The sequence below is a fragment of the Mesoplodon densirostris genome, chromosome 4 (assembly GCF_025265405.1).
Source record: "Mesoplodon densirostris isolate mMesDen1 chromosome 4, mMesDen1 primary haplotype, whole genome shotgun sequence".
Classification (NCBI taxonomy): domain Eukaryota; kingdom Metazoa; phylum Chordata; class Mammalia; order Artiodactyla; family Ziphiidae; genus Mesoplodon; species Mesoplodon densirostris.
Window position 1 is genome coordinate 142,741,755 of NC_082664.1, and position 13,349 is coordinate 142,755,103.

The window sequence follows — 13,349 nt, forward strand, 5'->3', positions numbered from 1 at the left end:
CTCCTGTGTCTTTCTCTTTTACTTTTACACAGAACACTTCATTTATGACACTTCTGGGGACCAAATATTTGGATTTTTCCCTCCACCAAGCAATTCTTTGACACCAGCTGGATATCTTACAATTTAACTCAGTTCTGACACTATCTACCTGGAGATAACATCAGATCCCTCAGGTTAAGGGCTCAGTCCCAGGAGACATGCCCCCATTTCAGATGCCAACTGCAAGTAGTAGGTCCTCAGGTTACCCACAACTTCTGTCTGACTTGGCTACAAATCAGAGGTTCCCATGATCTCCTCCCCGTTGGGTTCGATTATTTGCTAGAACAGCTTACTGTACTCAAGGGAACACTTACTTACATTTACCAATTTATTAAATGATGTGATAAAGGATACAGATGAACTGTATGGAAGCTTCTTATGGAAGCTTCCTCACATGGGCATGATCATTTATCAACTCCACTTCCAGCCCCTCTCTCTTTCCTAGAGAAGTGATGATCTGCCCTGATCAGGAACCATTCAGGAGCCCACCCAGAGTCACCTTATTAGAACAAAAGATGCTCCTACCACTCTTATCACATAGGAATTTGCAAATGTTTTAGGAATCTCATGTCAGAGCTGGGGGTGAAGAACCAATATATATTTCTTACTACAAATCACGATATCACAGTTATGATGTTACCAACCTCTTCTAAATCCCTTATTTTTCTGGATATATGAATTTACTGTGTGTGAAATACCTTCATTTACAGGGTTAGTGAGTATTAAAAGAGGTAAAAACCCACCTATTTCACCTACTATTTCACCTGGAATTACTTCCCCTGTGTCCTGAATTTTTTTTCACCCTCTTCATTCATGTCTATTAGAAGCATGACTGCTACTGATCAGTAGAGTTCCCCCAAGGCTATTAAAGCTGAACCAACAGCTTATCCTCAGTGTCCTCAATGTCCTGTTTACACTAAGGCTCAGCTAGAGTACTGCCAATAAACCTCAAGAAGCTTAACTGCTTTATCTTACTTAGGAAACTAGTTAAGTAAATTAAAACTTTCATCTGGGCAGGTCATGGTGACCTATATAAAATTATCTCTTATGAGTGGTACATCTTAAACTAAAAGAATCTATACTATTCAATCTTAAATATAGAGTCACCATGAGTTTTAGCTCTCTTTTTCCAAAAGAAAGTTAACAATATTCATAGATAATAATAAAGCTTACCCCAAAGACTTGTGATGATTAAATGAATTAATGCATGCAAAATACATAGTAAGCATTCAGTGAAAAGGTATCTATTATAATCTTAATATTTGGGAAACTGAAATTAAGTTTAAGGTACAGAGCAAGTGTCAGGGGGAGAGTTGAATGTCCCCAGCCTTCTTGCCCCACCCAAACCGGGCGACCCCAGGAAACATTGAAGCAGGTCTCCAGTGGATCAATTCTTATGTAGAGTTCATCAATTTCCTATTCATTTACAAAACAAAACATAACAAACAAACAACCTCCAGTTATCACAGCTATTATCATCTTCATTGCTCACTCTGACATAGATGTATTTGTGTGAAATCAAAAGGGAAATGCAGTGAGGACTTTACTGTAAATGAGATAGTTTGGAGCCCGTTATTTAATGAATGGATAAATTGCCGCTATGGAGGTGTAAGAGGGTACTGCCACTGCACTTTGTAAATCTCACATCCTCCAGGCTCCAGTGAAGGGATCATAGCTCATAGAGCTCTCCAAGATGCACGCCATTAATTTGAGTGTGTGGTTATTTGGAGAGGGGCCGTACTAGCTAAGACAACAAGGTTCACCTAAGTAAGAAAGCAAAGATCATTTAAATGATGTCAGATTAAGTTTTCACAACAAGGTAAAACATTGATAAATTATAATTACATTCATGTATTCTTGATCATATTATATATATATATATATATATATATATAGCAACTAAAAATATATATATTTACTTTTATATATATATATATATATATATATATATTCTATTTATGTCTGTTTAAGCAGTTCTCTAAAGGCCTGGACTAGCAGATTCCATTTATTTCAGTGAATAGTTATGAAGTACCCTCTACAAGCAGCATAGATTCATGTGCAGAGATTTTCCTGTGAACAAGACACAAACTTCTAGGCTGCAGAGGAGATAGAAAATAAACAACAAATTACAGACACAATAATTTAACTGTAATTATGATGAGTACTCTGAAGGAGAAAAATGGGGAGAGGGATCGCAGGGAGAGAGGGACAAGAGTGGATAGATAAAATCAATTAGGAGGCAATTGGAGAAACTCTGAGGATAACATTAGCATTTCATTTCCCTTAAAATTATGATGCTTTAGGTCTGGAGGCTATGTAAGAACTTAGAGATCATAGTAGGTTATGTTAATAATTACATTAATATATATTTATATCATATATCATGTAATAATTATATTAATCCTTATATTAATATAGTTAATGGTTATGTTAAACATGACAGTAAGAACCACAGATACAATATTAAAAGATTTGCTCTATGTTCTAGAAATGAACAAAACTGCATTTCCTTAACAATAATTCCTTAATTTATGTTCTCATCAATTTGTTCTGCTTCTCCATCTTGTCCCTATAATTTGTCCAAAGACCCGATGCTATACTGTTTCTTATCTAAGGTATATAGTTTTATATGATGTTCTAGTTTTTGGAGATTCTGTCAACACTGAAGTGAGAGAACCCTTCTTGTTCATGTCACAGAAGTTCTGAGCTAAGTGTAGTATTTTAGCTGTCCCAAAGACTTGGTGTACTTTCAACTCTGAGACATCATCTTTGGGGGATGGAAGGGTCCAGTGACTAGAAGTCCCCTCTCTGTCAATCGGAGAGTGGCAAGGGTCTACTGATGCCTTCTAAATGGAAATTAAGTGATCTCACATAAAGCTTTTCTACCCTAGGAAAAGATGGTATATATGAATCCAGAGAGTGTGAATTTTTAGAAGTTTTATAATTGGTCCAGCTTCAGATTTATGGATCAGAGAATGAGACTGAAATGTTCATTTTGGCAGTTCCAGTCCCTCAGGAAACAATATGTGCTCCTGCTCAAGAATCATCAATGGCCTGTATGTCTGAGATAAGGAAAGTTCAGCTAGAAAACAGTGAGGCTCGATGGAGCTACTCTCTAAATTTCAGTTCCCTGTGAAGTCTGTGGCTTTCCATGAGACTCAACTCAGCAACGTATGAGGCTGAACGTATGTTGCAACCTTGGTCCACCGTGATGCAGGAAGATGGGGTTGAAAGATCATACTCTTTGGAGTTGGCCATTTTGGCATTTGGATCCCATTCCAGTCACTTTGTAGTTGGACTTGAACTATTTCTTTCTAACTTTTCTAAGCTTCAGTTTCCTCATCTTTAAAAGTATTAAAAAAAATTGGTGTCCATTACTCAGGATAGATAGAAGATTTATAGTTGCACATATTAAGTGTTTAATGTATTGAGATGCTTAATACATACTGAGAAGTTGTTTTTTATGATGCATAGCCCCAATCACCGGCAACTCATCATAATTTGATTTTTTTAAATTGTAGACTCTTCCCAAAATCCTTGATAAACTAGCACCAGCATTCACCTTAAGCAGCTGCAGCTTCCTCGTGGAGAAATCCCGAGCCTCCACAGCACGGGTAGTGGTGTGGAGAGAGATGGGGGTGTCCAGAAGCTACACCATGGAGAGCAGCTACTGTGGCTGCAACCAGGGCCCCTATCAGGTATGTGAGGCTGCGAAATATCCATGCTTTCTGTCTGGCAGCAGTACACTGTGATGCGGAGCTATCACACACCTCCTGTTCCTGCTCTCTAGCCTGAAAGAGGAAGGAGTCTCTAGGTAGAGTCTGGCCCAGCTCCCTGATCTTGCCGAAAAACTAGTTCAGTGATTGTCTTCCCTGGCAGCACAATCTGCGTTGATCCTGGAAGCAATTTGTGCATGCCTGCTGATTTGGTTTCTCAATCATCTGCCCTCGCCAGCAAGTGGCAGGGGAGCCTCCCTCAGACAGGCACCCCCGCCCCCGGCTTTTATGGAACCTCTGCCTGGCCCTGTTTTATGCATGAGAACATTTTCTTTCCTTCTGCAACAACTGGGACCAGTCCCCTATACATCGTAAAAAAGGCATAGGTCAGCATGTAGATATTGTCAAGACGTACGTAGATTGTGTTTCTCTGTCTTCTGTGCTTATCTAAATTACCGGCTCTCTGTTATCCTCCTATCACCAGAGCAAACAGAAGCGTGTGCATGACGTGGGTCTCCCCAAGATGAGTGGGGCTAGGACTCAAGTTCTAACATCGAGGGAAATGGCTCATATAAATCGTTTTCTTTCTACAGCTATATTAGCTCTTACAGTGGGCTGTTCTAGATGCTTGTCCCACTCCCTCACTAGAGGAGCATAAATAAGGGACATTGTGACAGTGCCAGGGCAATAGACTCTTTTAAATTCATTAGGCAAGCTGACAGACTCCTCCTTGGTGACTTCTATTCAACCTCAAGAATACCTGGACCTCACCAGCCTTAAAGCTCATTGTGTTGGCTTTGATACTTTCCTGGAACTGCTAGGAAGTGCTTGGCATCTCCATAATCTGGCGCTTGCGGAAATCTGTTAACTATCAAAGGCAGTCCAGGGAGTGACAGGTGATAAACATTATCTAACTTCCCACCTGGTCCAAGAGAGTTTTCGACACAGGGTTACTGAACCACCCATTTTGACCTATTAATTCTGTTAAATAGCCAGTTAGTTTGTCTACACAGTGGCTTGAAAGAATTGTTTTTATTACTGAATTAATAAACTGTTAGACTGAATTAACCCATATTTATCCACATTAATCCAATGCAGAGTAAGAAGAGTGAGCTTGTTGGAGAGACATGGGATTGGGCATCCAAAGACCTCACTCTTCCACTTACCAGCCGTGCTGCAAAGTGCTTACCTCTATTGAACCTATACATTTCATATATCAAACACAGATATTAATAAGGATTCATCTCCTTCCCACTAGACAAAATTTTTGTAAAGGCCAAAAGAAAATACGTATACAAATATAATTGGAGGTTATATCATCAGGAATCTGTTCATTCTCTTGACATTCAAAACCCATAGGACTGGAAAAAAAATAAGCCTGGAATATTGTGACTCTAAGACCTTATGGGTATAGACTTGTGCCTCTCTAGCTGTATGCTTCTTGGAGACAACTCCACACATCCCTCACAGATTTATTGGATTTGTGACTTTCATTGACTTTGTTTCTCCAAGCACCAATTCAGGCTAACAGCTTCTAGTCACATAAGTATCAGTGCCATTCACAGTAAATCAACCAGACACTCAAAGGCCCTTGAAGCTGTCGTTTGAAAACTAAATGACTCATAGGTTCAGGCCCTGACCAACTCTTCGTCTTCCATGCAACATACATACTGGCCGTTGGAAATGACAGTGAAAGAGGCTTGTCCAGTGGGACAGCTTTCAGATATGGGCTCAGCATTTGCCCTGGGAAATTTTCCACATGGCCTTTGCATGGGGTCTCTATAAGGAAGAATGGAGAAGAAACTGACTAGAGAAAAGTTCTAACAGTGCCAGATCTGGCTTTGCTTTAAAAATCCTATTCTCTATATGAAACACCTCTCTGAACTGGATTGGTTTTCCCCTTTCCTTTGTTTTTCTCTCCTTACAAACATTGTCGAGTAACTGAGCAGAATTGCAGACAGTGACCAAGAGGATGGTGAGTAATTTTATATATGAGGGTTGGAGGGGCACCCTGGGGAAATGAAACCAGCCCAGAGTTGGATGTTTTGGTGATTTTTGTTTGAGGTATATAATGAAGACTACAAGCTATAAAGCAGTATAGAAATTTCCATCCTCAACATACTGCAAATGATTTTTGTACATTGAGAAGCTGAGTCCCAGTTGGGTCCTGAGGTTATTATTCTAAGGTCATCTTTCCATTTTTTGTTTAGCATTACCATTTATACAAAAGATGGAAAATACTTAAATATACCCACGAGGGGCATTCCTTCCTGCCTTCACAAGAATATAAACATTTTTGCAGTTTCTCTGGTTAATGCAGCTTTAACGTAGTTGCGATCATTTCTCCCAGCACACTAAGTACCTGATCTGTTAGTACTGAAATGAAATAGCATTTCTTACAGTGACATTTATGTTGGAACTGCATTAAAGAATATAAGCTATCAACTTCAAATAATTATTATTAATATGATATTTTCCCTTCTGTTTTCCAGTCTATAGTTGGCTAATTAAAAAAAAAAACTTCTCAGCTTTTGTTGTTTGGAGGATATAGTCTCTACTGCTAGGTTATATGCTTTGATCCATAATTTGTATTTAATGTGGAAGTCCCATCCGCTGAGAGATTTACTTTCTGTATTAGGGACTGGCCCAAAGCTTTGGAGGCTGTTGAAGGGAAAAGCCAAAATGGAATGATGTGTCCTTTGGGGGCTCATTTTTTAGAGTCATTTTTCAGACTCTACGTGGACAGCTGTGTGCTTCACACTGAGTTGAGTGTTTGCGACCTGGAGTCACATGCATGGTGTGTTTGCACATGCGAAGGCATGTGACTGGGTCCCGTGGGCTGCTTGTGGCTTAGGAGGATAATGTAAAAGCTGCCACCCAAGCAGGCTGTTAACACGCTCCTTGACAGTGCTGCTGACTCATGGGACGGCAAAGAGGGTCTTAGAGGATGGACAGAAGTTGAGTGACTCAGCTGAGGTTTGAAGAGTGACTCAACTGGGTGTTAATATTCTCTACCTGCAACTGCTTGCCTTGTATTGTGGACCCTCAAGCAATCCATCCTCTTTACCACCAACAGACGGATCTTTCAGTAACCCAAACCTATTCAAGTCAAGTACTGCCCATAACCCTCATTATGTCTAGAGAAAATCCAACTCCTCATCTTGACGTGTAAGGCCTTTGACAATCTCCTCATTCATTTTTCTGTACTCAGTGCCTTCTTTAGTATAGAATAGTTGTTACGTATCTGTGTTGACTGACCAATGACTGAATGGATAAGTGAGCAAATGAATGGTGATTTCCGGGTAGGGTCAGATGATTTTCCTCTGTCCATGGATAATTAGAAAAAGGAGAAGAAATCACCATGGTCCAAATATGACTAGAAGCCATTCTAAAATGGAGATTTTTAAGAGTTGCTGTAATTGGTGGAAATGGAAAATACATGGGTGAGAGAGAGAAATGAGTAAGAATGCAACTCTGAGACCTCTTAGGCCGGTCACTATATACATGATTTGAGAGCATCTAATGGATTCTTTCCCCGAGTAAGGTGACTCCAGTCCAGGTGTGGAATTCCACATGGCCACATTCTAATAACAGATGATGATTAGAAAGGAAGACATCCGCCATGCATGTGAGAGATGCTGGGATGTACCTCCTAGATCCCCCTGAAGAGGTGCTCATTTCCCCCGTGGCTCACAGCTGTGTCCATCACCAGAAATTACTTGTAGCTGGCAGAAACTGCCTTGACCAAAGCCATGGCTCCTCTGTGTGAGCCTGCATCCAATGGCTGGTCTATATGGGGTTACAATGGCCTGGCCTCCTAGCCTTAGTTGGGAAAACTCCAAAGTGGGTGCCATTCCAGCTCCAGAACTCCCTGTAGGATCGGTGGGGACCTCTGTTGCAATTGCACTGAGGTTCAACCTCCTCCTCTGCCCAATTCTGCTTTCCTCACCACTCATAGGTGTTGTTATGGTGAGAGCTCCCCCAAAACCCTTCTGCAAAACAAATTATAACAGTATTTCACAAAGGCTTAACTTAGAAAACATAAATGTTGGAACTAAGCACTTGAGCTATTAAAGATGTTTTGATAGGGACAAATTCATAGAAGAAATTAAATCATCTCAACTTGGCTTTCAAGCCTCCCGGTGCCCTCTCATTCACATTCTGCTCCCCTTAGCTGTTTTGGGAACACGGCCCACACAGAATGAGAGACTGCAGCTAGGTACAGGGCCTCTTGCACTGGTGCTCTACTGCTGTTGTGGTCCAGAAGAGAGATTGAGTGTATTAGTTTCCCACGGCTACCATACAAATTACCACAAATTAGGTGGCTTAAAATTACTCTGTAATGGTTCTGGAGGCTAGAAGTCCAACATTAAGGTGTTGGTAGCACCACATACTCTCTAAAGGCTCTAGGGGAGAATCTGGTCCAGGGCTTTCTCTTAGCTTCTGATGTGTCCTGGCTTGTAGATGCATCACTCCAATCTCTTCCCTTTGTCATCACATGGCCATCTCCACTTGTCTGCCTCTGTCTCTGTGTCTTCTCTCCTCTTCTTATAAGGACACCAGTCATATTGCATTTGGGACCCACCTATTCCAGTATGGCCTCATCTTAACTAATTATATCTTCAACACCCCTACTTCCGAATAAGGTCAAATTATGAAGTTCTTGGAAGGACACTAATTTTGGGGAGACCTATTCAACCTAGTACTCTGGTCCAGGCAAGAAAGTACAGAACATTTAGATCCAAGAACCAAAAAGAGGTTTTTATTTCTGTCTCCATATTTCTGTGCTGTGAATCCCCAAACAAATGATAACTACTCTTGTTTTCTCTCTACCTCATGATCAAGAAATTAAGAAGTTTAGATTTTCTTGGAACATTTTGGAAGACAAATTGGAGAGTCATGCCGTAATTAATGAATGCTGATTAATGCTGCTTGAGTATTATAACATGCAGTGCCCCTAAATAAGCAATAGTAACAAATACGTCTATGGTGTTTACTGTGTGTTAAACCTTTTGCAGCTATAAACTTACTCCATTTTTTGCTACCACAGGACAAAAAACTGCAAAGTTGTTTTTATCATCATCATCATCATCCTTATTTTACAAATTGGGATACTTAGGCAGAGAGGTTAAATAACTTACTCAGTGCCACATGGCTAGTAAATTTTAGAACCAGGGTTTGAATACAGGCACATCTGACCCCTCCCTCCCCTGCTTTCTGCCTAGTTGAATGTCATTGGTGAAAGGAGCCCTGGGCTTTGGAAACAGGAGACCCAGCTTCTGCTTTTGGCTACCACTAAGTAAATCTGCAACAAGGGGTTTCTTGACTCTAATAAGAATGCATGATTAGAGCTGAGAAATGGGCATAGTCTCTGGTAAATTATGTTTGAAATAAGCTGCCTATTTGGGTATCCATGGGGCTTATGGGTTACCTAGATTAGGGTTAACTGGCATGATTCTGAAACCCCTAAAAATCTTCTGCAGCCACTGCTGGGTATGTGGTTTTTCCAAGGAGAATGTGCTCTGCTTTTAGCACCAATTAGCTAGTTGTCAGGAGGCTTTGTTCATCCATCCCATCTTGTCACACCCCTTCATCCAACTTGACCTGTTTCTTTTTTGACTTTTCCAGAGTAAACAAAGAAGGATTGGAGGAATGTAATACTATGAAGTAGAGGCTTTCTAGCAGCAGGGAAAATGGGGGGAGCGAGCGGAGCTGGTCTTCAGTGAAACAACCTATTGAAGTTTGAATTAGGCAAGTTCCTACACTGTCTCCTACACTCATTTCACTTCCTAGTGACATCTCTCCTTTTCCCCTTAGAGAGCTATTGCTCTCACACAGCTCTTTGGACTTGACCAGTCTTTATTTGAGGACACTTCTCTTCCTCAAATGTCCCAAGTTGCAAAATTGCCCTTCTGCCAGGGTCTACACACACATTCTTTGACCACACACACATTTTATATGTGTGTATCACACATGTATGCACAAACATATGTACCTACCAACAGTTCTCCATAGATTTATACAGGAAGTACGGTTTATTGTTTAGTGTGGGTGTCTGTGTCAGACATAGAGTTCCAGGGAGAGCTCTGCACTTAGCAGTCATCACTTTGAGACCTGACCTCTGTGAGTTTTAGTTGTAGTAGTGGTTTCCTCACAATTCCTGCCTATGGAGATGCTGTTAAGACTGAATGAGCAACTGCCTGTAAAACATTTATCATTATGTTCATAGTAAACACTCATACTTACTTATTGTTTGTACCATTATTGATGGTATATAAGAATTTTCAATGGTTGTTTTCTTTTTTCATTTTAAATAAAGACACTGAGACTCCAACTTTTATCTATAATTGTCTTACTCAGATCTTCTTAATTAGAACCTTTGGGGTTAGAGTTTAGGTATCTGTGATTTTATTAACTTTACTATGAAGCCAGCGTTGAAAATGATAGACTTTGACTTTTACTGAGGCTGATATCCATATATCTATATTTATAAATTTAGCTATATCAAAACAGCTTCTGTCTGTATTATCTAGACCTTTCCTCTATTATCTACCCTTTATTCTATCAAACTTCGTATGCAGTCTAAGCTATATCATAGTCAATTTATAGCTGAGGTTCTAGAGAAAGGGAAGGGGAATTTGTGAGCCTGCTTCTAGGGGAAGAGTGAGGTGTGGAAGACAGGACAGGGAACAGATTTAAATTCCTCCAAAATTGCTGAATTTAAAAGCCTATTCTGATCACAAGCACAACTCAAGAATATATTTTGGATCATTATTCGCTTGGAAGTCATTTTCCTGTTCTATGGGCAGCCTCATATTGGAATATAACTCTTTCTGAGCTCTGAATGGGAGTTGGGGGTATCTTAATTTCATTAATGTAAACTGAGGAATAGTATTTCTCAAACGTTAATGTGAGTAAGAACTATCTAGGGATCTTATATAATGCAGATTTCTGAACCATGTCTCCATTTGACCTGGGGGATGGCCCAGGAATCTGCATTTCATCAAGCACCCGTGGAAATTCATATTCTCAGTCACTGAGAGATGAGGCAGGATACCCAGAGGTAAAAGGCGAGATGGTTTTGAAACTAGTTTTTGTGGTTTCTGTTTTTGTTCTCTTTCTCCTGATTTGCTCTGGCCTATGGAGAATTTTCCATGGCTTTTATTGTAAAGTCTCAAATTCTCTGCCTTCCCCCAACCTTTAAAATTTTTTTTTGATGTGTGTGTGTGCATGTGCGTGTGTGTGTGTGTGTGTGTGTGTGTGTTTCATCTGTACTTTTAGGTAACTGACTTAGTTCTCCCACAGAAGTTGTATTTAGTAAATGTCTAATATCCCAGTGAGAGTTGAAAGACATTTTTGGTTTTGTTTGTTCATTCGTTTTTCTAGCTTCTGAGACACCACCAGGTTAAAGTTTCTTAAATTGCCTGTAGAACAAAAGTGTCTAGGAACTGATATAATTATATACAAAATCTTTTGCCTATGTGTACACTTTTCTGGGGAGAGTGGCTACAGTTTTTAAGATATTTTTAAAGGGTGGACAACCCACCCAAAAGATTAAGAGCTCATGCTTTAGTTTATTGAATCCAAGATCTCCAGACGGCCCATCACAGCTTCCCAGTGTCTGCTCTTAAATCAGCTCTAGAAGTGCTTGGCTTGACTTTGTGAAAATCAAGTAGGGTCTGAATCGCTATTTCTTCTACTTATCAATTAGCACAAGAACAGTGATGCATCTCATTAAGTGTGTATTGGAGTAACTTCAGTCTAAATCTTCTGTGATTGCACATAGGACACTAATCTTTTCAGGATGTTGCTTCTCACAGGTGGTCATTTAGACTGAGGAGCAGCTGCCTCACTTCACCTGGGATCTATGCATAGTCTCAGGCCCTACCTATTGCTTCAGGATATGCATTGTAATAGGATCCCCAGGTGATCCGTGTTCCCAGGAAAGCACTGATTTAGAGCATCCTTGGTCGGCAGGGAGGTGAGAAAGGATTAGGGGTGAAGAAAGGGAAAAGTTAGGGAGTTCTAACTTTTCTGGTAGGCAAGGACATAGTTCCCAGAATTTTTGTGCGCTAGACTGAGATGCTGTATGTGGATGTGATTTAAAAGGCGAAAGTAATCCCCAATATGAGACCTTTTGTTGATCCGTGGCAACATTTTAATGCTAGATGAGTTTGTTGTTTTTTCCCCCTGCATCTCTATTCTCTAACAACCATCCCCATTCTAGGGCTTAGAAAAGAGGACCATTTCCCAAACGCCTGCTTTACCATTGAAATGCAACTTCAGTCCTTTGTTGTTACAGATATGAAATCCAGATGCTAAGGTATCATTTTAGTATGAACCTCTATTTGAATCATTCACGTCAGTCCCCTTTTTCTTATTAACTGTGATTCAACAAGAGTTGCCTTAGTGTTCCGTTTTTGTTTTTGTTTTTTAACCTCTCTGTATATCTCAAAGCACATGATGAGCCATTTATTAACCCACTGCAGGCTTAATGATGTAGTGAAATATTGTCCTCATTCTGTAGCCCTCCATTCCAAAAAGTCTGTCAGCATTATGATAGAATGTTAAAAGGAATTAAATAAAAATCAAGAGGCAGAGATGCTAATAAGATTGCCAGCAGGGGCCTTTCCTGGGATTTCTAAAACCCTGGGAGCAGTGAATTTTATATGCCCGTTGTAGAAAATGGTTTATTGTATCAAAAATAAGGACAACATCTGGCACGTGGGATAATCCAGTGAGCCTCTGATGACCTCTGTTCATTAAAAATAATTTGGCTTCAAAGGACAAGGGAGAAGAAAAGACGGTTTATCTCTAAATCTTACTCTCTTCATGTGATTAATGTAAATGCAATAAGCCAGATGCCCTAAGGGAGCAGATATAAAACCAAAGAAAGGATTCATTTAATCTAGGTTTTTTTTTGGTTTTGTTTTCATTTTGCATTTTGTTTGTTTGTTTGTTTGTTTGTTTTTAGCTTGTAATATAGAGAAAAATGATTGGCTAAGCCCGAGATGCATTTCTTTGGTTCTTGGTACATGACTGAGTTCTTTGGACTAGCATCTCCTTATAAATGTGCTGAGAAGGGAGGGTTCAGGCTATGAAAGTATTATCCACAGGGTATTCTCTACAAAATGGAGTGGACCCCAGACCACAGTACCCTCCTTGACTAGGAGGGGCAGGTAATGGTTCTGTTCCTCCAGTCAGTTTTTTGATATTCTCTACCATGACTTCACTTCAATGGAGCAGCCTCAGAAATTTCTATTTATAAAACTAAGCAGTGATTCTCTTTATACACCTGCGTTCCCTGAATGTAAATGAGAAGAGAACATTTTAGAATACTTTGAACCGTGTTGTCAGAAGGTAGGCATTAGATATTTTTATATAAATTTATCATTGTTTCATCAATTACTTAACACATATTTATTAGGTATCTACTTTGTTTTAAGCTGAAGTTTGGGACTTGGGGATATATATAGAAAACTAAAAACACTTAGCCAAAGTCAGATACGTGGTCAATTCATCTTCATTCTTCATTCATTCTTTCTTTCATTCATCATTCAATAAGCATTTAAAAAAATCCAGACAGTATGTTAG

The 13,349-nt window shown here is 39.8% G+C and overlaps 1 protein-coding gene across 1 annotated transcript in view; it reads left to right on the forward strand.

Moving 5' to 3' along the window:
• AGBL1 (AGBL carboxypeptidase 1) overlaps nt 1–13,349 on the forward strand; it is a 707,098-nt gene that overhangs the window by 396,967 nt on the left and 296,782 nt on the right. Inside the window, exon 19 of the mRNA XM_060096125.1 lies at nt 3,561–3,737. Within this exon, the coding sequence (XP_059952108.1) occupies nt 3,561–3,737 (177 nt within the window). The remainder of the gene's footprint in view (nt 1–3,560; nt 3,738–13,349) is intronic.